The sequence below is a fragment of the Elephantulus edwardii genome, unplaced genomic scaffold (genome assembly GCF_000299155.1).
Source record: "Elephantulus edwardii isolate Elephantulus edwardi_28Jun2011 unplaced genomic scaffold, EleEdw1.0 scaffold00053, whole genome shotgun sequence".
Classification (NCBI taxonomy): domain Eukaryota; kingdom Metazoa; phylum Chordata; class Mammalia; order Macroscelidea; family Macroscelididae; genus Elephantulus; species Elephantulus edwardii.
Genome location: NW_006399803.1, coordinates 13419661 through 13444667, shown reverse-complemented (window position 1 = coordinate 13444667; position 25007 = coordinate 13419661). Strand labels below are relative to the sequence as shown.

At 35.8% G+C, this 25007-nt stretch overlaps 1 protein-coding gene across 1 annotated transcript; it reads left to right on the top strand.

Moving 5' to 3' along the window:
* The first annotated feature begins 1663 nt into the window (after positions 1 to 1663).
* On the top strand, positions 1664 to 22862 carry IL15 (interleukin 15). Its single transcript, XM_006887015.1, has 6 exons — positions 1664 to 1675; positions 3249 to 3346; positions 4727 to 4811; positions 14481 to 14525; positions 15932 to 16069; positions 22752 to 22862. The coding sequence occupies exons 1-6, from the start codon at positions 1664 to 1666 to the stop codon at positions 22860 to 22862; spliced, it is 489 nt and encodes a 162-aa protein (XP_006887077.1).
* Positions 22863 to 25007: the final 2145 nt, after the last annotated feature.

The following is a 25007-nucleotide window of genomic DNA, read 5'->3' as shown; positions in this document are numbered from 1 at the left end:
TTTCACATACTTTTAGGCACATGGACAGGAGAGACTAGTCGTCGGAGAGGGCTATCATTCTTGGAAGGGTGGAGGGACATCTCAGGAGAGGAAGACCAAGGATGAGATGGGTTGACTAGAGAAAAGGGAATAGGTCCTTTGGAGATGGTGAGATTGGCTCAGGATAGAGCAGGTTTCAGAGCTAATGTACATAGGGGTCACTGTGTCTCAGGCGACTCGATGACACATAACAACATCGACAACAAGGGCTCGAAAAAGAACAGTTCATGATCCAAGTCTACCAATCACCTGCTTTAATAAATAAAATAGTATTTTTAAACACAAACTCATTTTTGTGTTGTATCTATCTACTTTCATAATATATCACTTGCAAAACATAAAATATTTTACCTATCTAGACCTTTATAGGGAAAGTTTACTAACTGCTGCTTGGTGAAATAGCAATAGAATTTTTTTTATTCTTATTTATCACTAGTTTCACAGTGTAATTTAGCTAAATTGCAGCTTTTGAATACACATCACACTGGTATATGTCTTCGCTCCTAATTTTACTCCACCTGGAATACTGGCCATCTCCTTGAACTCATGCAAAAAAAATCTACTATTCTTTATGTGGTGATTTGAATTACACTTTATCTGTGAAACCTAATGATTAAAAGAAAAGGTAATTACTTTATCTTCTTAAATCTACTAGTCATTCTCTTACACACATTGTAAATTTCTTATATCTCTCATGCGTCTGTTTCCCTGAAACACACTTAATCATGTTTAAATAAATTTCTCTACTTGTTCTTGACCTAAACCCTAGCAATTTAATGTTGTTCTAGACCTAAACCCTAGCAATTTAATGTGACTAGAGAAAAACATGAACTTAAATAAATATATGTTAAATCAGTCCAGTTTATATTTCAGAAGTGTTTGAAAGGCAAAGTAATTTAATTATTGGAACTTTGTTGCAGTTAATATTTATATCAAAGGAGGTGTCAAACTTTGGATTTTTTTTCCAAGAAAGTAAGTTATATTTATAAATAACAGCAACATAGTTGTTTAAACTTAGTATGCTTTCGTTATTTTTTTAATTAAGTGATATTAAATATACAACCTTGTAATCTTCATATTGTTTGACATTGAATTAAAAAACAAGTTTTGGTGTTTATGAAATTCTCAATTCTTAAATGGTGTTTTAAATGACAAACATTTCTTTAAAAGATAAAACATTAAGTAATTTTCTGTGCAAGCAACTTCTTTTAAATTAGATAAACTGTCAATAGTTTATATGGATCTAGGTACATGGATGCTTCCACTTTTCACTAGTGTGACTGAAATGTGTACAGGTATGAAATACAGTAGGATAAATGTGAGCTTCATGCTCGGATAGACCTAATTTAAACTTCTGTTTGTCATGTATTTGTTGTGGGACTCGGTAACTAATACAAGTGCTGCTAAGACAGTCTCATAGGTTTGTTATGAAGATCAAATGTGGCATATAGATGTAAACATTAATCTTCCCCTCCCCTTTACCTTAGCAGTTCACTTCTTTTTTTCAATGATCATCTTTTACTCTGTATTATATTATAGGAGTTATTCTGGATGGATGGCTGCTGGAAACCCAGTCCCATAACCAGCTTCTTCAATACTTAAAGGATCACCGTGGCATTGAGTAATGAGAATTTCGGTGAGAAAAATTAAATGAAGATAGTGTATAGATTGTTCTTTAAAGGCCTTTTGAATCTCAGATTCATCATAATAAGGATGCCACATATTTGTTCATGTTTAGATTGTGCCCATTTTATTTTAAATAAAATTTTTATTTTATACTGGTTTACTTACCAAGTTCTTATACATTGTTTTCACACCCATTTCCTTTATCCATTCCTCCCTCTACCCATCAAATTTTTGGACCCTATGATTACATACCTTTACCCCACCCCATCCTCACCTCTCTACTCCTGCCCTCCCCGCTTTGGATCTTCTTGCACGTTTTACTAGTTATCTATTTCCACAAAAATGGTCTTATATAATATTTATCCTCATGGGACGTAGTTCACTCAGAACAATACTCTCTCGTCCCTCCTAAGTTATGGAGTGATTTTCAGAATCATTGCTCCTGCATGTTGCACAGTGTTCCACTGTGTGAATGTACCACAGTTTCTAAATCCATTTGATTGCGGTTAGACATTTGAGCTGTTTCTATGTTCTTGCATGGTAAGTAACCCTGCTGAGAATGAAGTAACACAAATAGCCATTTGTGTCTCAGTTCCGATTTTCTCAGGGTATATTCTAAGCAGTGGAATAGCCGGGTCATATGGATTTTCTATGTCCAGTTTTTTGAGGAAACGCCAAACTGCCCTCTAGAGTGGTTCATTGTATTGTACACATTTTCAAAATAAAAATAATTGATTGTTAAGTCTACTAACAACCTAGCTCTATTTTCCATATCATTGTAGATATGTTATCCCACATTATATTCTATCATTTAAAGTTCTAACTGCTCAGTAAATTGTGTAGTCTTGGAGGGGAAGTTCTGTCTATTACTCATTTCTCAGAGTAGGCTGAATGAAGTACAGACTCTTATTGGTTAAGGTGATAGCACTGCTCTCTAAACTGTAAATAAGCCTGTAAAGGCTTGGACAGCTTGAAAGAGGCAGCAAAAAATAGTAAATCCCTTGGAAGTTCTTCTTCCCTAAATCATAAATATATATATAAAGAGTAGCTCTTAACATGCATATTCTATATCTAGTTGGTTTCCATATTGTCTGGGTTTTGTTTTGTTTTGTTTTTTCTGAATTGTATCACTATATCATTGCTTTGTATATAATTATATGAACTGAATATAGTAATAATAAACTTATCTCATGCTTTGATCTGGGCTGTTTTAAGTATTTTAACCAATTAAAAATAAGGAAAGATGAAGAAGTCAAAGATACTAGAAAAACAACCAAGTGGTGATAGTAATATATATATGTAAATGAGTAGCTAATATATGTTGGTTAAACTTCTGCCTTTAAAATTCAGTTGGAGAAATATTGATTAAGAATTGTGTGCATAGGAGAGATGCAGAAGTAGGGGAAAATAAATACACTTAAGATAAATTTCAGTTTCGTTACTCCTGATAAGATGTCTGAATCTTGAAATTATTATTTGAATTTACATTTTTAAGACCTAAAAAGAAAAGGAAGTTTATTTATAACATCTCTCTTTTTAACTGAAAGAATTTTAACCATTTTCTCTCTGATTGTATTTTTTAGAAACCATATTTAAGAAGTACCTCCATCCAGTGCTATTTGTGTTTACTTCTACACAGCCATTTTTTAACTGAGGCTGGCATTCATGTCTTCATTTTGGGGTAATATCATTATAGACATGTACATAATTATGTTGCTACCAATAAAAATGTCTTGTTAAAACTTATTTTATACAACATTGGTTTATTTAGTTTAGTTTACTTAAAGTTTGATTATTCACCATTTAGAGTATGAGAGTGGTCAGAGTATGAAGAATGAGAGATTTCATAAGTATCTAATTTACCACTTGTATATTTTTTTAATATTACAAATGAGCAATATAGCCATAAATGAATCTGATCTGCTCATTTGAAGCTAAACTTGGAATTCTATTTTTTCATTTTATATCTTACAATTTTCGTAGTAGTAAAAAAATGTATTTAGGACTGTTCCTATTGTTTTGGTAACTTATTCTTGGTATAACTATTCCTATCCTTTGAACCTCTATTCAAGTTCTCTTCAAACATGTTTGGTTTTTGTTTTATTTTGTTTTGGGTTTCTTTTCAGCTTTTATTTTCCTTCCTTAAAAAAGATAACATTTATGGTTTCCTACTAATGTTTCTTTTTTCTCTCCTTGATACACTCAATAGGCCCAAAACACTGAACCATTATCTATAGAGAGCATAGTCTGATTCCCAGTTCAGTTTTACATTACTGACACCTTCATGATGTGGGTGACTGTAGATTTTTGCAGGTAAATCTTCCTCCTACAACAAATTAGTGTTGGCTTTTGTGTCACTGCACAAGATCTACCAGAAATGGAATATTTTTCCTGATGTTCTAAAAATTATTTCACACTGTTGATCAGTATACGTGTCTTCTGTTAGGATAACAAATTTAGATTTTACTTAAATGTTTAAGTATATGATCTGTCAACCAGAGAGATCTGTCAAACAGACGAGGCTGTAGCATCTGATGTTTATGATGAAGGATCAGCAAGATTAGTGATAACATGATCATTGCATGGGCATAATTGACATATTGTGAGAAAGAGTAACTGTCATAACGATTATATGAAAATCATAATTTCTTATGTTTATAATTTTAATTATTAATTTGATCTAAAAATCTCACTATATGTGAAGAAAGTTATTATTGTTTTTATGTGCCATTAATCCAGAAATTACTCACAGCCAAGCTTCCTGCAGGTTTTCAGAGGCTGTAAATCATGCATGTCTGGCATGATTTCTATTTCATTGTGGTAAATTGCACCAGTTATTCCTACAATTGTGTTTCTCTCTAATCCAAATATTTCCTCAAATTAACCTGAATATATCAAGAATAGAGTGTATTTTCTTTCATTTTTTAAATACTCTTCTACAAGAAACAACCCAATATTTTTGCTCTCAGAATATTTTTTTTTTAAATCTTGATTGCTTTTTTGCCTATGATATTCAAGACAATGTTATGCTATTTCAAAATACTCATTGATTTTGCTTCAGGTGCTTTAGTGCAAGTCTTCCTAAAACGGAGGCCAACTGGAGTGATGTAATAAGTGATTTGAAAAAGATTGAAAGTCTTATTCAAGTAAGTACCTTTACTTCCATAAAATAAATATTCTTTTTAATTCCTATAGGATATCTCTCTCTTTCTGTTTTGTTGTCAGTCTTTATTATATATATATAGCTCTTAACCTTTTTTTAAAAAACACACAAGTGTTTTAGAGTGTAAAAAGTATTTTGCTTGAAGTTTTCAGGTTCTATTTTTTTTACCAGTTAATATACAAGCAGCCCAGCCTAGCAAAGAAATTCCTCTTTTTGCAGATCAGAAACTACTTTCCTCTAGGCAATGAAACAAGGTGACTTGGAGACACCTAGAGAGAGAATCTCACCATAAACTAGTAGCCTGGCCAGTGAAGTGTTTTCTATGTTTCTTCTCTATCTGGAGACACCAAATGGCCTGGACAGACCAGCAAAAGAGATTTACAAATAGGAGCTCTGTTGGCATAGTGACCTGCACAAGTGCTTCTGTCTCTTCAGACTCTGTCTATACCTTAAGAAGCCAGGTGTTTAGTCTTGAGGAAATACCCTTAAATCCAGTGAATTACAACAACAGAAAACAATAGATGGCTCAGCAGCCCCAGATAAACCAAATATACAGCAATACCACAGATTCTGAAAACGAAAATGTCATCTGAATCATAGTGCACAAAGTAGATTCAAATTTTCATGGTAAACTTCAGCAGAATTATATTAATCTACATTATCAAATCCATGATTTGAAGTTGTTTTATTGTTGTTATGTATCATTGTGTCAGAACCCACCCATAGCTAAATCTCTAGCAGGTTGTCAGAGGCAGTAAATTACACAGGAGGAGACATACAATCAATCATTTCTCTGCAGAGCAGCCGATGGATTTGAACTGTGTGCCTGTGGGATTGCAACACGGCTTCTTACTTCCTAGGCACTTTCTGCTATATTAGAAGTCCAAATTTTTAAAAGCACCAGTGTCCTAACATAACCATACACCTAGGTGTAAAAATAGCTAGATTCTTTTGGGAATTCAATATCTGACCAACTTCACAATATTTGCCAACTTCGCAAAGGGGAACTGTTCCCATCAACAGCATCAGTAACAAAATCAGTTCCAACACGGTGAGACATGTCTCCCATGTTCCCATGCCTCCTTCTAGTCATCTCAACACCAGTCCCACTTCTTTGCTGGATCTAAAGTCTGATGTGATAGCTCACAAACCACAGAGCATCATATTGAAGAAGTCACAAGATTATAATTAAGATTAATAACAGAATACAGTCAAGCAGGTCCCAGATGTGCACACAGACACCTCAGTCTCAAGTCTCATGTGTTACCAGGTTGTCAGCCCTGCAATATTGCCTTCTCTCGCCCAACTGTCAAAAAAAATTCTCAATACTGCCAATATTGTTTCTCCTCAATTGTCCAGCAAAATTCTCAGTCCTGTAAATACTGGCTTCTCCTCACCTCGCTGAAGCTCTCATCTCACATTCCCATCTCACATCAGGTCTCTAGTTTGATGATGGCTGTTGTTGTCTCGAAATTGTCCTACCTTTCACTAGTTTAGGCGAAGTTTCCTTCCTCTTCTGGTGGGGGAAGAATTCTGGCTCTGCAGCTAGAGCTATTCAATTTATTGGCAAGACTAGCCAGACCTTTTATAGATTATTGAGACTGGTCAATGCTTTTGTGGAATGGTAGATAGCTAATCCATTTCTCGATAAGTCAACATGTCCCATTTGCATAGCTCCACCCTTGCACATGGTTAGTCATCCACACTAAAAAAGCCATATTGAGAGACAAACTCCACAGGACACCATCTGGTTTTTCTAGCTGTTAGCATTCACATATGCAAAATTAACTTTCTCCTTACAGTATACAATAACTATATTCATAGTATGCAATCAGCAACTTCATCCCTCATGTTTTAACCTCTCCCATTTTATACAGTCAATTTCTGATTTGTCCATTCCTATTATTCTAGTACTCTGTGGAAAGAAGCACTTTTCTTTCTCTGGAGAATTTTCTGTTCCAATTAAAACTTTTACCTTGAAATCCCAGTCAAGAACAAACCATCATATTGTTACCATTAACAATAGCTCATAGCGTGAAACATCTTCTTGGGTTTTGACCATCTCTTCTCAAGCCATTCCAAGGTGAGGTCTAAATGAGCTTCAGCTGCAAACTCAGGAATCCACACTCTTCCAAACTGACTGGTCCCTTCACTAAGTCTTAGCCCCCACAAGGAGCCATGGCAACAAGATTGGAGTCCACATGACTCCCTGCTTCTCAAAGTCAGCAACCCTTTTGCACTTATTTATGTGCACAGTAAGTCAGCAATGCTGATGGACATGTCCAAACGCAGCCTGTGTCTTCATTGGTGCATTACTCTTTCTTCATTTGTGCATGCCTCTTAATTCCATCCCGGTGGATTCAGGTGATCACCGCAAGAGAGCATATTCACCAGCGTACAATTGAAAGTTTCTTATGATGCCAAGGAGCATACAAAATATCAACTTAAAGAAGAAAAGATAATCATTATAGTCTGAAACAGGGATGGACCAAATTTTTTATTTACCTGTCAAGATTTTAAAGCAATTATAATAAAAATAATTCAGATTATCCTAGAAAAATTGAAAAATAAATTTTAAAAAACCACATCATAAAAGAGAAAATATAAAAGATAGATATTATAGAGCTAAAATTTAAAATAACAGAAATAGGGAACCCACCAAAGAATATTGGTAGCATAATTAAAAATAATGAAAGTGACAAGAAAACCCTAGGTAAAAAGTAAATTCAGAGGACAGAGGGAATTCTTTTGGAATCTATGCAACAACCAATTTTTAGCAATGTCCAATATTTATTTAAGTCATATAATATTTGTGTCATCAGTGTTCCATTCAGAAAACTGAACAAGAATTTAAAAAAATTGGGGTGAATTTTTTTCCTAAATGCCCACATTAAATAAGTATTGAGAAAGAAGATAGGCCTGATGCACACCTTTAAAATCTTTAGTAATACAGGAAACATCAAAAGAAAATCAAAGAAATACACAGAGTTACTGTACCAAAAAGAATTGATCCACACTGAATCATTTCAAGAAGTAACATATAAACAAGAACCAATAGTACTTTAGGAAGAAGTCCAAGCTGGCAAAAAATAAAGCTACATGAATTAATGGAATAATAGTTGAGGTGTTTCAGGTAATACACACTACTAACTATGTGTTCTTGATTCTCTGCCTACAAATATGGAAGACAGCTACTTGGCCAACTAGCTGGAAGAGATCTGTATTTGTTTCCATTCTCAAGAAAGATGATCCAACATATTGTGTAAAATATCAAATTATTTCATTTAATATCACATGCAAAAATATCTTGTTGAAGATTATTAACAAAGAAACTAAAAGTGTACCTCAACAGGAAACTACTGGAAATGCAAGTTAGATTCAGAAGTAATGGCAAAAGGGGTATCTTTACTGATGTAGGACGAATCTTGACTGAAAGCAGAGAATACATGAAAGCTGTTTACTTGTACTTTACTAATATGAAAAGGCATTTGACTGTGTGAATCATAACAAATTATGGCTAACATTGAGAAGAATGAGAATCCCAGAACACTTAACTGTATTCATGGGAAAACAATTCATACACTAAGATTTAGTTGTCAAAACGAAGCAAGGGAACACCACATGGTTCAAAATCAGGAAAGGTATGTATCACAACTGTATTCTTTTTCCATGTCTATTAAATCTGTATGCTGAACAATAGCGATATATTGTTGTTGTTGTTATGTGCTGTTGAGTCACCTGTGACCCATAACAACTCTACGTATAGCAGCTCTGAACCCTTGCCTGTCCTGAGCCAGTCTCACTAATTTCAACACACAAACCCTATTGCCCCAGTTTCTGTATCAATCTATTTCATCAGAGGTCTTCCTCTCCTGCACCTCTCATGTCCCTCCACCTTTCTGAGCATGATGTCCTTCTCCAAGGATCAGCCCCTCCTGACCATGTGCCCAAAGTATGTAAGACAGAGCTTCAAAATGCTAGTCTCCAAGGAGAAACTTGGTTTTACCCTCTCTAAGACAGACCTATTTGTTTTCTTGGCAGTCCATGGTATGTTCAAGACTCTTCTCCAGCACCACAACTCAAAGACACCTATTCTTTTGCTGTCATCCTTAATCATTGTCCAACTCTCTGAAGCATAACAGGTAATTGTGAAGACCGTGGACTAGATTAGGTGCACCTTAGTCTCTAGACTGATGTTATTGCTTTTCAGCATACTGGAAAAGTCCATGACAGCATATTTTCCCAATGCAATTTGTCTTTTGATTTTCTGACCGCTGGTTTTAATTGTGGAGCCAAGAAAGCTGTAATTGCTAACACCTCAATCTTTTCTCCATCTATCATGGTGCTGCCAATTTGACCAGTCAAGAGAATCTTTGTCTTCTTAACTTTACTCTTCAATCCATGTTAAAGACTATAGTTCTTGACTTTCTGCAGCAAGCGATTCAGACCTTCTTCAGTTTCAGCAAGTAAAATTGTGTCATCTGCTTATCATTGATTGTTGATGAATCTTCCTCCAATCTTGATGCCACATTCCTCCTCATACAGCCCTACTTCCCGAATGATCTGTTCTGCATACAGATTGAAAAGGTATGGGGACAGGACTCATCCCTGACACAATCCTTTTCTGATTTCGAACTATGATATATTTTTTTCTTCTGCTATTCCTTACTTTCAGCCAGAATCAATTTGACATCAGCAATGATATCCCTGGTGCCACAGCCACTTCTCAATCTTGCTTGAACTTCTGGCAGTTCCTTATCTATGTTCTGTTCCAGCCATTTATGAATGACTTTCAGGAGTATTTTGCTTGCATGTGACATCAATTATATTGGTTGATAATTTCCACATTCAGTTGAATAACCTTTCCTGGGAATGGGAACAAATATAGACCTCTTCCAATCCATTGACCAGACAGCTATCCTCTTCCAAATTTCCAGACATAGACTGATGAGTGCATCCAAGGTTGCATCTGTTAATTGAAACAAATCAATTATTATTCCATTGATTCTTGGACCTTATTTTTTGCCAGTGTCTTCAATGCCACTTCCACTTCCTTTTTCATTACCATTGGCTCCTGTCCATACTGAAATTTTTCAGTGTCAATCAATTCTTTTTGGTACAGTTACTGTGTGTATTTCTTCCATCTTCTTTTGCTGCTTTCTGCGTCATTCAATATATTGCCCATAGCATCTTTCAACATTGAGACACGAGGCTTAATATTGTTTTTCAGTTCTTTCAGCTTGAGAAATGTGGAGCAAGTTCTTCCCTTTTTATTACCCAATTCCAGGTCTCTGCATATTCCATTATAATATTTTGCTTTGTCCTCCTGAGCTGCCCTTTGAAACCGTCTGTTCAGGTCTTTCACTTTGACATGTTTTCCTCTAGATCTGGCTTTTTGATGTTCCAGGACAATCTTTAGAGTCTCTTCTGACATCCATTTAGATTTTCTCTTTCTCCTCTGTTTTTGTAATGACATACTTTGGACATATTGCTAGGATATGCTGCTTATTCTTTGGAGAGGGACATGATGCTAGGAAGGGTGTAAAGTCTGCAAAGGAGAGGAAGACCCTCACCCAGGTGGATTGACAAGGTGACTGCTGCAATGGACTCTTGTGTGTTGGGCGGTATGAGGATGGCATAGGGCAGGACTAGGTTGAGATCTTTTGTTCATGGGGTTGCTATGAGTCGTACTCAACTTCATGATGCCTAAAAACAGCAACAACATATTTTTTTTTCAGACATCCATAGAGCATTCATTAACATTGAACATATTCTGAACCAGAAGAAAAGTTAAAAATTTATGAGACCTGGAATCCATGAGAGATTGTTTTTTTTATTTTAATGGAATAAAATGGGAAAAAATCTCCAATAGGATGGAAATTGCCAATATACTTCAAAATAATCTATCAGTCAAAGAAGTCTTTAAGTAATATAAAGTACATAGTTGTTACTGTGTACCACCAAATCGGAACCAAGTAATTGTGGAATGAGTTGACCTTCCAATGGGTTTGGAAGCAGGAGTGGCATCCACTTCCTAAATGACATGCCTCTGGAAACTCTCTAAACTTTGATAAATGCTGATATTTATAGAAAGTCCTCAGGCCTTTTGTTCATATGGTCGCTATAAGTCGTACTCGACTCGATGGCAGTCAACAACAACAATCACTTGAGAGGAGTTTGTCCTTCCTTCTCCCATGGAGCAACTGGTGGATTCAAACAAACCTCATATGTGCTTTCAGGATTGAACACAGATTCTTACCACTAGACCACCAGAGCCAAAATGCAAATAAACTATGACAGCATATGCAGAATGTAGCTAAATGTAATGTTGAATAGAAAATTAATGCACTACATGATTACATTAGAAAATTAAAAATGTCTCAAAAGAAAACCTCTATGTTTCTGCCTGAAGGAAATAGAAAAAGAAGAGCAATGTAAGAGAAGGAAAGAAATAGAGCTAAGAGCTAAAAGTAGTGAAATAATGCAGTAGAGGAGCTAATGAAACAAATATTTTTATTATTTTTTTAACAATCAATACAGTTGATAAACATCCAGCAAGATTTCATGGGGATAAAAAAGATACACAAATAATCAGTGTTGGGAAATAAATTGAGGCTATCACTAGAATCTGTCGCCATTAAAATGATAAAAATTAAGAACAACTTTATGCTCATACATTAAAGAATTTTAAAGAAATAATTCCTTAAATTTATGAATTACCAAAGTTAATTAAATACATAAACAGAATAAACCTATAGTCACTGTAGATATTGACTTTATTATTTTCAAGTGCCTGAAAAATATCCAGGGCTAAATTTCACTAGAGAATTCTTATAAACAGTAAAAAGATGAATCAAGACCAATTTAGCAGTCTTTTTAAAAAATAAAAGTATAGAGAATACTCTCCAAATTTATTTTTTTAATTTTTTAATTTTTATCTTTAGGATTAGCCTAATACCAAACCAAAGATGGGGGGGCAGGAATAGACTGGTTATATCATATAAACAAACATATATAAAAAAATCCTCAATAAATTATTAACAAACAATATCCATATAATTTTGGAATCCTTGAATAAGGATGAAAGACGAAGAATTGATATCTTTGAGCTGTGATGTTGGAGAAGAGCCCTGAACAAAGCATGGACTGCCAAAAGAACAAACAAATATGTCTTATAAAGGATACAGCCAGAGTGCTCTTTGGAGGGAAGAATGATGCGGCTTTGCCTCACATATTTTGGGTATGTTCCTTTGAGAGGAACATGATGCTTGGAAGGATGGAGAGTCAGTGAAGGAGAGGAAATCCCTTGACACAGTGACTACTGCCATGAGTAGTGTATCAGGAAGTGTGAAGACGGCAAAGGACAGGACTGCGTCCAAGATCTGTTGTCATAGGGTCACTATGAGTTGTACTCAAATTGATGGCACCTAACAACAATGATGAAATATATATATAAAAATTATATGCAGCATTACCATCTCAGTTTCCCAAAACTCCCATAATACAATACCACAAAATGAGTGGCTATAATATGCCAATTTCTTCTTTTTCCTGGGACTGGAAGTTTGATTTTAAAACTTCCATGCAGAGCTGAATCCGTCAGCAGCTTCTCAGAAGAAAGATGGGCACTCTCGTGTCCCTTTACTGTTTCTGAAAACTCCCTGGGATATCATCTATGAGTAGATTCTGACTTGATATCATAACATAGTTCTTTATAGGGTCGCTATGGAGAGAGAGCGCAGGAGAGGAGGACCCCAGATGAGATAGATTGATACAATAACTAGGACAATGGGGGTAGGTGTCTTGGAGTCAGTGAGACTGGCTCAGTACCAGGCAGGCTTCAGGGCTGTTGCACGTAGGGTCACTATGAGTCACAGGTGACTCAATAGCACATAACAACAACAACATGAGTCATAGTCCATGGTCAACTTGACATCAGATAACAATGAATTGAATACAACTCACAAATCCTTTAGTCCACCTTTTAATCAATTTTAATCACTTCACTTTAATCAACAGGCTAAAAGAGAAAATCTTAGTATCAATTGGTGCAGAAAAAAGACTTTTTAAAAATGCATCTTTCCATAGTAAAATTTCTTAGCCAACTAAGAATTAGGAAAAGAAAAAAACAAGACACTTAATGCACAGCAAGCATAAAAAAAAAAAATAGAGCTAACATCATACTTAATGGTGAAAAACTGATGATTTTCAACTAAGATCAGAAACAAGACAAAGATATATTCTGTCCCCAGTCTTCTTTACATAGTAATGAAAGTTCTAGCCAGATCAATAAGATAAGAAAAAGAAATTAGAAATAGGGTGGAGAGAGGGGAAGCCATATATATTGAGAAGGAAGAAGTTATAAATTACCACAAATATTTTTCAGTGAAAATACAAATAAATGGCTCTTTATTTAGAAAATGCAAGTTAAACCCAAAATGAAGTATCATCACATAGTGTTAGTCTGCCTTAAATTAAAGAGATAATGAAATATCGAATGCTGTCACAGATGAGAAGCTAAACCAGTTATACATTGCCAATGAGAATGTAAAAAGACAACCATTCAGGAAAACGGTATCTGTTTCCCATAATGTGAATTTGCCTCATGATCAGCTATTTTCATTAATAAACACTTATTTCAGAGAAATGGAAATTTATATGTACACAAAAACATACATGTGAATGTTCATAGCACCTGTATTTCATAATAGCCAAAAGGTGCAAAGAACCTAGATGTCCTAGATAATGATTATACAAACTATGGCATGTCCATTTCACAGAATATTAGTTAATTGTAATAATAATAAACTACATCTCACATCTTGATGAATTTCCAAACATCACTTTGTGTTTAAGAGTTCAGTACTAAAAGGTTACATGTTATGTCATTCCATTTATGTAACATTCTCGAAATGGCAAAGTCAGTGAGAGACAAAACAAAGTGGTTGCAAGAGACTAGAAAGGTAAGGTGGTGGGGAGGGTAAATAGAAAGGATGAAAGTGTGGGTATGAAAGAACTGCATCAGGTGGAATGGAGCTGTTCTGTATCCTGACCATGTATGTGGTTACATGAATCTACATATACAATAAACTAAACTATGCAAACTGGAAGTTCAATTCAAATCCACCAGCCTCCATGAGGGAAGCAAATGGGCAGTCTCTTCTCAATGTTTTCAGCCTCAGAAACCTAGTGGAGTGTTGCTAGAAGTAGGACTCCACTCAGTATCAATGGGCTGCCTTTGGTTCTGTTTACACCTCCTACAAATACACTTATTCTCTCTTATATTGATGTCAAGTTGGAGCATATTTAGAGCTGATGCTCCATTGCATTTCCAAGGCTGTAAATCGCTTGAGAGAAAATTGCTAACCTTTCTCCCACAGAACTGCTGGTGGACTCAAACTGCCAGCTGTCAGAAGCATAACCTTTGAGTTAGCAGAACAGCTCCCTGTGGACTACGCCACGAGAACTCCCTAGGAAAAGGGTGGAAAAAAATAGACTCCATTTGTGTCTTCTCTTAAAAGGCTATCTACATATATGATGATTTCAAAACAAAAAATTAATTAAAAATTTGAATTTAATGTGTTCAATATATTTTCATTATACTTAGAGTAGGGCATAATTTTTCATATTCTCTAAATGTGTTTCTTTTCAGTCTAAACATATTGATGCTACTTTATATACTGAAAGTGATGCTCATGTGAGTATGATTTATCTATTTTTTTAAATGACTGGGGCTTTATCATTTTTCAAAAGATCGAAATGCTATGTTTTCAGTTTATCTAGAATAGTTAGTCTTTAAATCTAGCATTGGTGTGCTTATAGAACAAGGGCTCAAGTAATTGAATGCTTGTTTGAAGTGATAGAACTTGGAGACAAACAGCTCTTTTGCCTCCCGATGCAGATAGATACAATAGACTGTTAACTGATTCAATTTCAAAGTCTAACTAACTTACCACACATTTTCAGTATTGCAGTCTTACCACCACACAATATATTTTCTACAACTTACATCCATATTCTCAAAGTAGAAAGCAGTCAATTAACTATCAACACACAGCACTCTGTGACTGTTCTTCTGCAATTAGGTAGCTTGCAGTATTTGAGTTGTAGAAAGAACCTGAGATTGAAATGTAGATTTAAATATGGCCTCATCAGTGGCCTAGATGTGATACATTGGAAGTCACTAAATAGTTGTGAATTTCCATTTCACTATTGCATGTCGGCAGCATTTACTCTTGAATCCTGTGCAGCTGCTGTGAATGATATTGGACTTTAAACAATTTCCGGCCTGTGCATGCATTTCTTCCTTTATTTGCCCACTTAATAAGCCTTTATTTCATGTATGCAGGCTCTCAAGTATTGAGAACACAAAGTCAAAATAAGACATGGCCAAATTTTCAGAAGTTTATTCAATGTTCCTTTCAAATTAGGGTGTTTTTTTTAAAAAAAAATGTTATAGTAATTACTGTGAGAAATCTATTTTTCTGGTGTGTAAGAGATCCCATTCTGAACTGTCTTAGTTTGTGAGTAGACCATGCTCCCGCTTTGATTTTTCCAGCAAATTTCTTGCAATCACTTGTTCCTAGGGAATTTTGAGTCTTGCAGGAAGAACATGATAGCAGCTACCACTTTTTAAAATACTAATGATATGCTCTGATTAAAAAAATTCTTCTATGCACACCATCTATATAATTATTTGTGATTCTAGAGCTTAGATGATCACTCTTTTAATAAGGAGGAAATGTGTTCAGTTGCAAAAGTGGCCTATTAGTTCTAGGCCAATTAGTTATAAGTTTTATGGGTTTTGGATTTTGTTTGTTTGTTTGTTTTCCTTCTGTGAAAAGAAGTGTGCTTGTTAATTATGTTACTTGTTTGGTTTAGTTTTAATTCTGAAGCAAAAAAGGAGAAATGAGGGAGGAGAAGGAAGCTACTTCCTGTATAGATTTTATGGTATTGTTTTTTGTGGGGGTTTTTTTCTCTTTTGTTTGCCTTATAAAATAAATTGATTAGCTTTTTTATTGTATCCATTGTATCCATGTAAAGATGAATAATCAGAATATAACTTAAAGTTTTCAAAATGGATCTTTGTTACTGTCTTTTCAGCCTAATTGCAAGGTAACAGCAATGCAATGCTTTCTTCTGGAGTTGAGGGTTATTTCATATGAATCCAGAAATAAGACCATTGATGAAACAGTAGAAAACCTCATCATTATAGCAAATAGCAGTTTATCTTCCAATGGGGTGAGTTATTCAGCAGTTGTACAGATGTGCATCTGATGACTGGGACTAGATAGGGGGAGTATCAAACTATAATAAAGAAACAAAAAGAGACAGCAGAATAGAGGGAGTTCACTTCCACTAGAGTTACTTCTGATAATGGGATTGTCCCTGGTATCAATCAGGAATTATTCATTGATTTTTTTCTTCTTCATTTAGTAAGAATTTGCGTTTCGTCAATAACTAGTATGTGTGTGTGTGTGTGTGTGTGTGTGTGTATATATATATACCATTTCTTCGTTAACAATCTCCAATTTTCCTACATTCTTACTTCTCACATTCCATTTTCCAATCAGTCTAGGGTCTATTTGAAACTCTTTCTCCTCCTTTGTGATTCCCAGTAAGAAGGCTCTGCCTCTGGTGCCGTATCTGCTAGTCTACTCTAAGTGAGCTCTTTTGTACATAGGGTTTTCTAAGACCTGTTATTTCAGGAGTGGATGCCTAATCCTTCTCCCTTAAATTAAGCTGTCTTAATTTAGATGCTCAACTCTGGAGTAACATTTGATAGGCAAAAATTTTGCCCACTATTCAAATAACAGATAAGGTTCTTTTCTCATCCACCACCCCCAGAGGAACAGGTGTCTTATTCCTGCCCAACCTCTAAGCTGCTAGCATCCAGCTCAGTTCCCTCTCTTTCCTCCTCTAGCTCCTCCCACATCCTGCCATTAGCCAATCCTGGTTGATGGCTCAGGCCTTAACCCATCTCTATTCACTCACTTACTCTACAATCCCCTGAAATATTGATGTTCCTGCATTGCACAGACTATCACACACTAGCAAGATTCTGCTGAAGATTATCCAAAAACAACTGGAACAGTATGTCAACAGAGAACTACCAGATTTGTAGGCTGGGTCTAGAAAAGGCAGTGGCACTAGGCACATCATAACCAATGTTCTATGGATCTTGGCCATAGCAGAAAGTATCTGAGGAAATTCTGTGTTTCACTCACTATGCAAAGGCATTTGACTGTGTGGATCACAACAAATTGTGGCTAGCCTTGAGAAGAATGGGGATCCCAGAACACCCAGAACACTTAATTGTGCTCATGTGAAACCTATACTTGGACCAGGAAGCAGTTGTCAGAACAGAGCAAGGAAACACTGCTTGGTTCAATATCAAGAAAGATATGCATCACAGGTGTATTCTATCTCCATGTATTTTCAATCTATATACAGAACAGATCATTCCAGAGAGGCTGGACTTTATGAGGAGGAGTTCAAGGAAGGACTGTAGGAAGACTTGTCAACAACTTGTGTTATGCAGATGACACTACCTTGCTGGTTAAAACTGAGAAGGACGTGTGGAATTTGCTGCAGAAGGTCAAGGACTATATAGTCTTCAATATGAGCTGAAACTCAACATCAAGAAAACACAAAGATCCTCACCTCTAGGTCAATTGGCTGCTTTATGATAGAAGAAGAGATTGAGTTTGTTAACAACTTCAGCTTGTCTTGTTCCACAGTCTATACTCTTGGCACCTGCAGTCAGGAAATTAGAAGACAAATTGCATTGGCAAAGTCTATTGTCAGGGAGCTCTCTAGAGTACTGAAAAGTAACTATGTCAGTCTGGAGATTAATGTGCACGTCATCTAGGCCATACTCTTCCCAATTACTTGCTATGCATTAGAGAGCTGAACAATAAAATAAGGATCTTAGAAGAAGGATCGATGCCTTTGAGTTGTGGTGCTAGTATTGAACACACTGTGAACTGCAAGGAGAACAAACAGGTGAGTCCTAGAGAAGGTAAAACCAAGGTACTCCTTGGAGGCAAGGATTTTGAAGCTCTATTATTCTTTGGGCATGTGGCCAGAAAGGACCAGACCTTGGAGAGTGCTTGGAAGGATGAAGGGACAGCACAGGAGAGGAAGACCCAGGATGAGATGGATTGACTCAGTGAATGTAGAAATGTGATTAGATCTGTAGGAGATAAGGAGATTAGCTCAGGATACTGCAGGGTTGAGAGCTGTTGTACATAGGGTTGCTATGAATCACAGGTGATTCCACAGCACATAACAACCACCACAACAATAGCAATCACTATGTGGTCGCTGACCTAAAAATGTTCATATTGAGGTAAGATGGCTAGATACTAATGGAATTTTATATTAAGTACTTAACTATACCATCAATAATAGAAACTCACATTTATTGAATTTTTGCTATGTATCAGACACAATTCTTCAAGCTTTAGATTGGTAATTCATTTAATCCTCACAGTGACTTCATGAAATCAACCTCCTTTTGACTATTTGAAGGTTAAAGGAATAAGGTCCTGAGAGCTTGAACAATTTGTCCAAAGTCATACAGTTACTAAAGAGGGAGTGAGAATTCATCCCAAAGCAGTTTCATTCTAGACTCTGCACTCTAAAAGAAGGAAAAACTGATACAAAAGGCTATCAATAAAAATATCGCCAAGTTAACTCCAAAAACTATAAGCACTATAGGATTTCGGGGTGGGGGCGAGGAGGTGGGAAGCAATAAATGTATTCGTTATTTCAGTAAGGGAAGTGTCTTTCATCTGCTAGGTAAAATAGCTTGTCTGTCTAAAGCTAAGTACCCAAATTAAGACAGACTAGGAACAAGGATTGACCATCCACTTCCTAAATATAACAGGCCTTCAAAAACCCTACAGACAGCAGAGAACACTTAGAGTACACTAACAGGGCAATTGAAGCTGAGCCCTCGAATATGGAAACACAAAGGAGGATAAACAGTTCTAAGAAGAAGACATTAACAATGGGTACGTGGAATGTGAGAAGCATGAATGTAGGAAACTAGACATTGTAAAGAAAGAAATGGGACACATAAATATTGACATAATGGGTATTAGGGAAATGAGATGGATTGGCATGGGATATTTTTAATTCCATGATCATATGATCTACTATACTGGAGATGAAAAGGTGAGAAAAAATGGGGTCACATTCATAAAAAGGTAATTTCTGGATCCATCTTGAAATACAATGTTGTGAATAACAGAATAATATGCATACAAGGAAGACCTGTTAATACCACCATCATTCAAATATATGCACCTACAACCAAAACCAAAGAGGAGGAAGTAGATAATTTCCATCAACTGTTGCAGTCAGAAATTGATTGAGCATGTAACCAAAATGCATTAATAATAATGGGTGATGGGAATGCAAAAGTTGGGAAGCAGGAAGGAGGATATGTAGTCAGATAATACGGACTTGGTAACAGACATTAGCCTGGGGATAGAATAATAGGATATTATACAATCAATTATTTATTGATAGCAAATCCTTTTATAAGAAACATAAACACAGGCTATACCTATAGATTTCACCTGATGGGAAACACAGAAATCAGACCGATAACATCTGTGGAAGGAATCATTGAAGAAGTTGAATATAAGCAGTGAAAACTAGGCCAAGTACTGATTGTGGAAGAGACCATCAACTACTCATATGCAAGTTAAAATTAAAACTAAAGAAGGTAAAATCATATTCACAGAAATAAAAATTTGACCTTGAGTCTACCCCCATGAATTTAGAAACCAACTCAGGAATAGGTGAATCCTTGAACATTAATGAACAAAGACCAGATAAGCTGTGGGAAGATATCAAAGAATGCAAAAAGTCATTACAAAGAAGGAAAAAGAAGAAAAGACCAAAATAGATGTCAAAAGAGACTCTGAGTATTACATTAGAGTGCCAAGAAGCTAAACCAAAGCGAAGAAATCAAGAAGTTAAGGAGCTGAATAGAAAATTTCAAAGGGCAGCTCAGGAAAACAAGTAAAAACATTACAATGAAATATGCAAGGAGCTGGAGTCAGAAAAATCAAAAGGGCCAAACTCGCTCAGCATTTCTTAAGCTGAAAGAACTAAAGAACAAATTCAAGCCATGAGTTGCAATGCTTAAGGATGCAATGGGTAGAATATTGAATGATTCAGGAAGCATCAAAAGAAGATGGAAGGAGTACAGAGAATCATTGTATCAAAAAGAATTGACTGACACAGAAGAATTTCAAGGAACATGATCAAGAGACAATAGTGATGAAGGAGGAAGTTCAGGCTGTTCTAAAGCACTTGGCAAATAAAAAGCCCAAGTAATTGATGGAATACAAATTGACATATTTTAGCAAACAGATACTGCCCTAGATGTGCTCATCAGGTTGTGCCAAGAAATCTGGAGGACAGCTACTTGGCCATTTGACTGGAAGATATCCATATTTATTCACATTCAAAAAAAAAAAAAAGGTGACACGACAGAATGTGGAAATTCTCAAACAATATCACTAACAAAATCCTGCTGAAGATTATTCAGAAATGACTGAAACAGTGCATTGACAGAACTACCAGAAATACAAGCTGAGTTTAGAAGAGCTTGTGGCACTAAAGACATTATTGCCAGTGGCAGATGGATCTTGACAAAAAGTAGATAGTACCAGAAGAATGTCTATCTGTGCTTCATTGACAGGCATTTGACTGTGGATCACAACAAATCTTGGCTAATTTGAGAAGAATGAGAATCCCAGAACACTTGATCGTGCTTATACAAAACCTATACTTGGGTGAAGAAGCAGTCTTCAGATCAGAGCAATTATTGTTAGGAGAGACTATCCTTTGTAAAGGGACGTCATTCTTGGAAAGAAAGATGCAGAGTCAGCAAAGGAGAGAAAGACCCCCAATTAGACGGATTGATATAATATCTGTGGCAATGCACTCAAATGCGCCAAGAATGATAAGGGTTGCACAGGATAAGACATCATTCACAGGGTTGCTATGAGTCATACTCAACACAAAGACACCTAACCACAACAACAACTCATGGTAGCATGGAGAATCAGATATACAAAGGCTGGGAGACACAGAGGTTTATGGCATTTATAGCCAAAGGAAATCAATCATTTATAAACAAAGAATTGCAACCAAAGTAGTTACTTAACAAGACTTTTGGGCTCCATTGTAAGGATATAGTTGCTGATGTTGCTATGTGCCCTAGAGCAAACTTCCATTCACAGCCTTTCAATGGAAAACAGATGCATTCCTTACCTTGTCCTACACCATCTTAATCCCCTCGGTACTTAATTAAGCCCTTTGTTGCCATCATTGTGACAGTCCATCTCAGTGTGTGTCTGTCTCTCCTTTGCTGAGCCTCTACTTTTCCTAAGACCAATGCCTCTTGATGACAGGCCCAAATATGAGAGATGAAGTTTTACTATCTTTGCCTCCAAAATTCACTCTGAATACCTTTCTTCTGAAATACATTCATACTATTGGCAGACCATAATACATTCAACAACACAATTAAAATGATACAGTATCTTTAAAATACACAAAATACTTACTGTCTATTTTTAAGGAAGAAAAAAAAACCAATCTACTTTGTACATCACTCTTCAATCAGTTTACAGTACTGAGGTAATCTGAATTTTTATGATGCTGGACCTTGTGCCATTAGAGTTTCAAATGCCATTTATGGTGTTCCAATGTGGACAGTGTTTGATGGAGCTCCCAGCTGTAAGATAGGTTTGGGGGTGGGGGAGTGGACGGGGAGAAAAGTGCAACAGTGAATGAATGGAAATCCAAAATCTCTGTAAATGTTCATTGAAATTAATAAAAACCAAATAGGCTTGGAAGCAGGAGTGGCATCCACTTCTTAAACTACATGCCTATGGAAACTCTATGAACTTGGAGAAACTATGATAATCATAGAAAGGCATTAGGTCTTTTGTTCATACAATCGCTGAGTCATGCTTGACTGGATGTCAATTAACAACAATGAAATAATTTAATAATAAATCCAATTTCTATTAAGTCCAGTTGAGAAAAAGAAAGTGAACTAAGAGATTGGACTTATAGTTTACACTGGTGGTTAGAGGATTATCTAGTACAATTACATTTGACATAGATATGAGGAAGTAAGCTTGCCTATAGCTGTTGGAATATGTATAGACAGGGAACTCCCAAAACACAATCATTGTGCCAATGTGTCTGGACAAATTGAGTTTTCTCTTAAAAGGTCCTTTGGAGGAGTGAAGGGGAAAGCTAATCTTACCATCTCTGACACATATTACCCCAGTCACTGTGTCAATCCATCTCATCCAAGGTCTTCCTCTTCTGTGCTGTCTCTCCACCCTTCCAAGTATGATGTCTAACACCCATGTAATCTGAGGTCTGAATAGAAGTATCTAAAGAGGAAGCATCCTAAGGAAGTAACCACACAAAAAGAAAAGGCAGGGAAACATTTAATAGCATGATGTATGACGTTTAGGAAAGACATGAACTCAGATTTCAAAGACCATACAGCTTTATGGATTCAGTAGGGGAAAATAGAACAGATAGGCAGCAGTATGGAGGATCTGAGTGCCAAGCAAGGAGGAATGAATTGATCCCAAAGGTAGATAATGAGACGCCATTCAAAGGCTCTAAGAGGAAGAAGTTGCGTTATCCAGTAAATATGACTTGTCACTATTTTTTTTTAAACTTTTAAATCTTGTTAGGAAAAGTTAGCTCATCAAATTTCTCAGTTCTCTTTTCCCATTGTTTTTCCTAATATAATATTAATTTTTTCAGTTTTCATGCCTCAAAACCCCACCATATTGTTCACATGATGTGATATTTCTGGGAATTAATTAAATTAGAAGAGCTAACCTAATCCTTTCTTATTATTTTACAGGATATAAAAGAGTCTGGATGTAAGGAATGTGAAGAACTGGAGGAAAAGAATATTAAAGATTTTTTAAAGAGTTTTTTACATATTGCACAAATGTTTAAAAACACTTCTTGATTACAATTGATCTTCAGCAGTTCTGTAATTAACAAACATCTTTCTGCTGCTTCGAGACAACAAAACACTCTGCATGTTAAGTGTACTGCAAAGACAAGTTTTCCCAAGCAAGAAGATTATCAGGATTTGGATCAAATTAAAAAGAAGACAAGAAAAGCCACTGATAACAATTTTAAAAGTCCTACCCATAATGATCTGTGTGTGTCAGAGTAAAACTTGCTCATTAAGGTTTTCAATGACTGATTTTCCTTTCTTCGGAAATAATTCCTCACACCTTTATTCCAAGGTGCTTCTGGGTAGACTCGAACCTACAGCCTTTGAGTTAGCAACTGAGCACAATAACTCAGTTGACTTAAGAAGTCTATATGAACTCTGTTCTCAAATATTTTGCTTTTTGTATTGTTAATTTATTATGAAAAGTGTTAACATTGTAGTATATTATAAAATGTCAAATAAAAGTGTATTACTATTTTAATATTTGAAATTGCACTGCTATATTACCTCTTATAAGAAAATACAAGCTATTTGTTCAGGAATGAGAAGGAAAATATGTGATAGTTACTTAACAAAAACTGCTTATAAAACGTGAGAAAATGATGTGATAGTCTGCTTATAGCCTAGGAAACCCAATGGGTAGTTCCCCTCTGTCCATTAGGCTCATCATGAGTCAAAATTGACTTGATGGCAACAGACTTGGTTTGATTATCAGTACTGGTTGCAAAGCAGTTACATTGATAAGATCCTGCTAATATGTGCCCACTGATTAACAGCCATCTTTTACTCATTCATTAGCTCTAACACCAAAGATATATTGACTACTAATGAGAAATAAATGGAAGGCTATGTTGTCTGTCTCCTGTGCTTTAATTTTTAATTTAGCCACTGAAATATAAAACACTTGCCATGAAAGAAATACCTTGCTGGCTGAAAGTGAAGAGGACATGAAACACTTGTTGCTTGAAGATTAAAAAAAAAAAATACAAAAAAAAAATACAGCCTTTGATATGGATTGCATCTCAATGTCAAGAAAACAAAGATACTTACCATTGGACCAATAGGCAGAATCATGATGATGAAGAAGAGAATGAAATTGTCAACAACTTCATCTTGTTTGGATCCACAATTCACACTCTTTGTACCAGCAGTCAAGAAATGAGAGGATGCTTTGCCCCGGGAAAGTCTGCAGTTAGTGACCTCTCCAAATTATTGAGGAAAAATTATGTCAGTTTAAAGACTAAAATACATCTGCTGCAGGCCATAATCTTTTCTAACACTTGTTATGCATCTGAGAGCTGTACAGTGAATAAAGATTACTGAAGAAGAATTGATTCCTTTGAGCAGTGGTGTTGGGAAAGAACACTGAACAGCCCATGGACGGCCAAAGAACAAACAAACAAGTCTTGGAAAGGGTGTAGTTGGAGTGCTCTTTGGAGGCAAGAATAATGAGGTTTTGCTTCACATGTTTTGGGCATGTTGCTAGGAGGTTTTATTCCTTGGAGAAAGACTTGATTCTGGGAAGGGTGGAGGGTCAGCGAAGGAGAGGAAGACCCTCGACCAGGTGGATTGACATGGTGACTGCTGCAATGAACTCTTGTATGTCAGGAAGTATGAGGATGGTGTAGGATTCATCTTTTGTTTATCAGGTCACTATGACTTATACTCAACTCAACAGCACCTAACAACAACAAGAAGGAAAAGAACATTTTCAGTGTCTGGCCCATAATGTATACATGTAAATTTAGGAGAGTTGTGGCAGTAATCATTCACAGGTGAGTCCACTGTGTGCCAAAAATGAATGTTGCAATGAATTTTATATTTTATACTTTCCAAGTACAGCTACTATATCTTTACATTATTTTGGAAATGTTTATAGAATAAACAACTGATTTGTTGAAGGCATCATTGTGTAAAATAAAAACTTTATAGTTTCTTGTCAAAACTTACTATTTAAATTAGTGTGCTGTCTTTTAGTGAAACTGAGTAAAGTGAAATATTCTCATTTCACTATGCTTTGTTTTCATTCCATATCTGATGAAATATTAGGACTTTGACTTTTTTAATTTTTATTTTATTTTATTATTTTTTATGTGTGTACCATCAAATCGGATCTGGCTGGTACAGGAGGAGATTGTCCCTCCTTCCCCA

What these genes read in the sequence shown, in the direction of transcription:
- IL15 (XM_006887015.1), top strand. An exon ending in AGATTGAAAGTCTTATTCAA is followed by an intron (nt 4,812 to 14,480) that starts GTAAGTACCTTT and finishes GTTTCTTTTCAG; the next exon opens with TCTAAACATATTGATGCTAC. An exon ending in GCAGTTTATCTTCCAATGGG is followed by an intron (nt 16,070 to 22,751) that starts GTGAGTTATTCA and finishes ATTATTTTACAG; the next exon opens with GATATAAAAGAGTCTGGATG.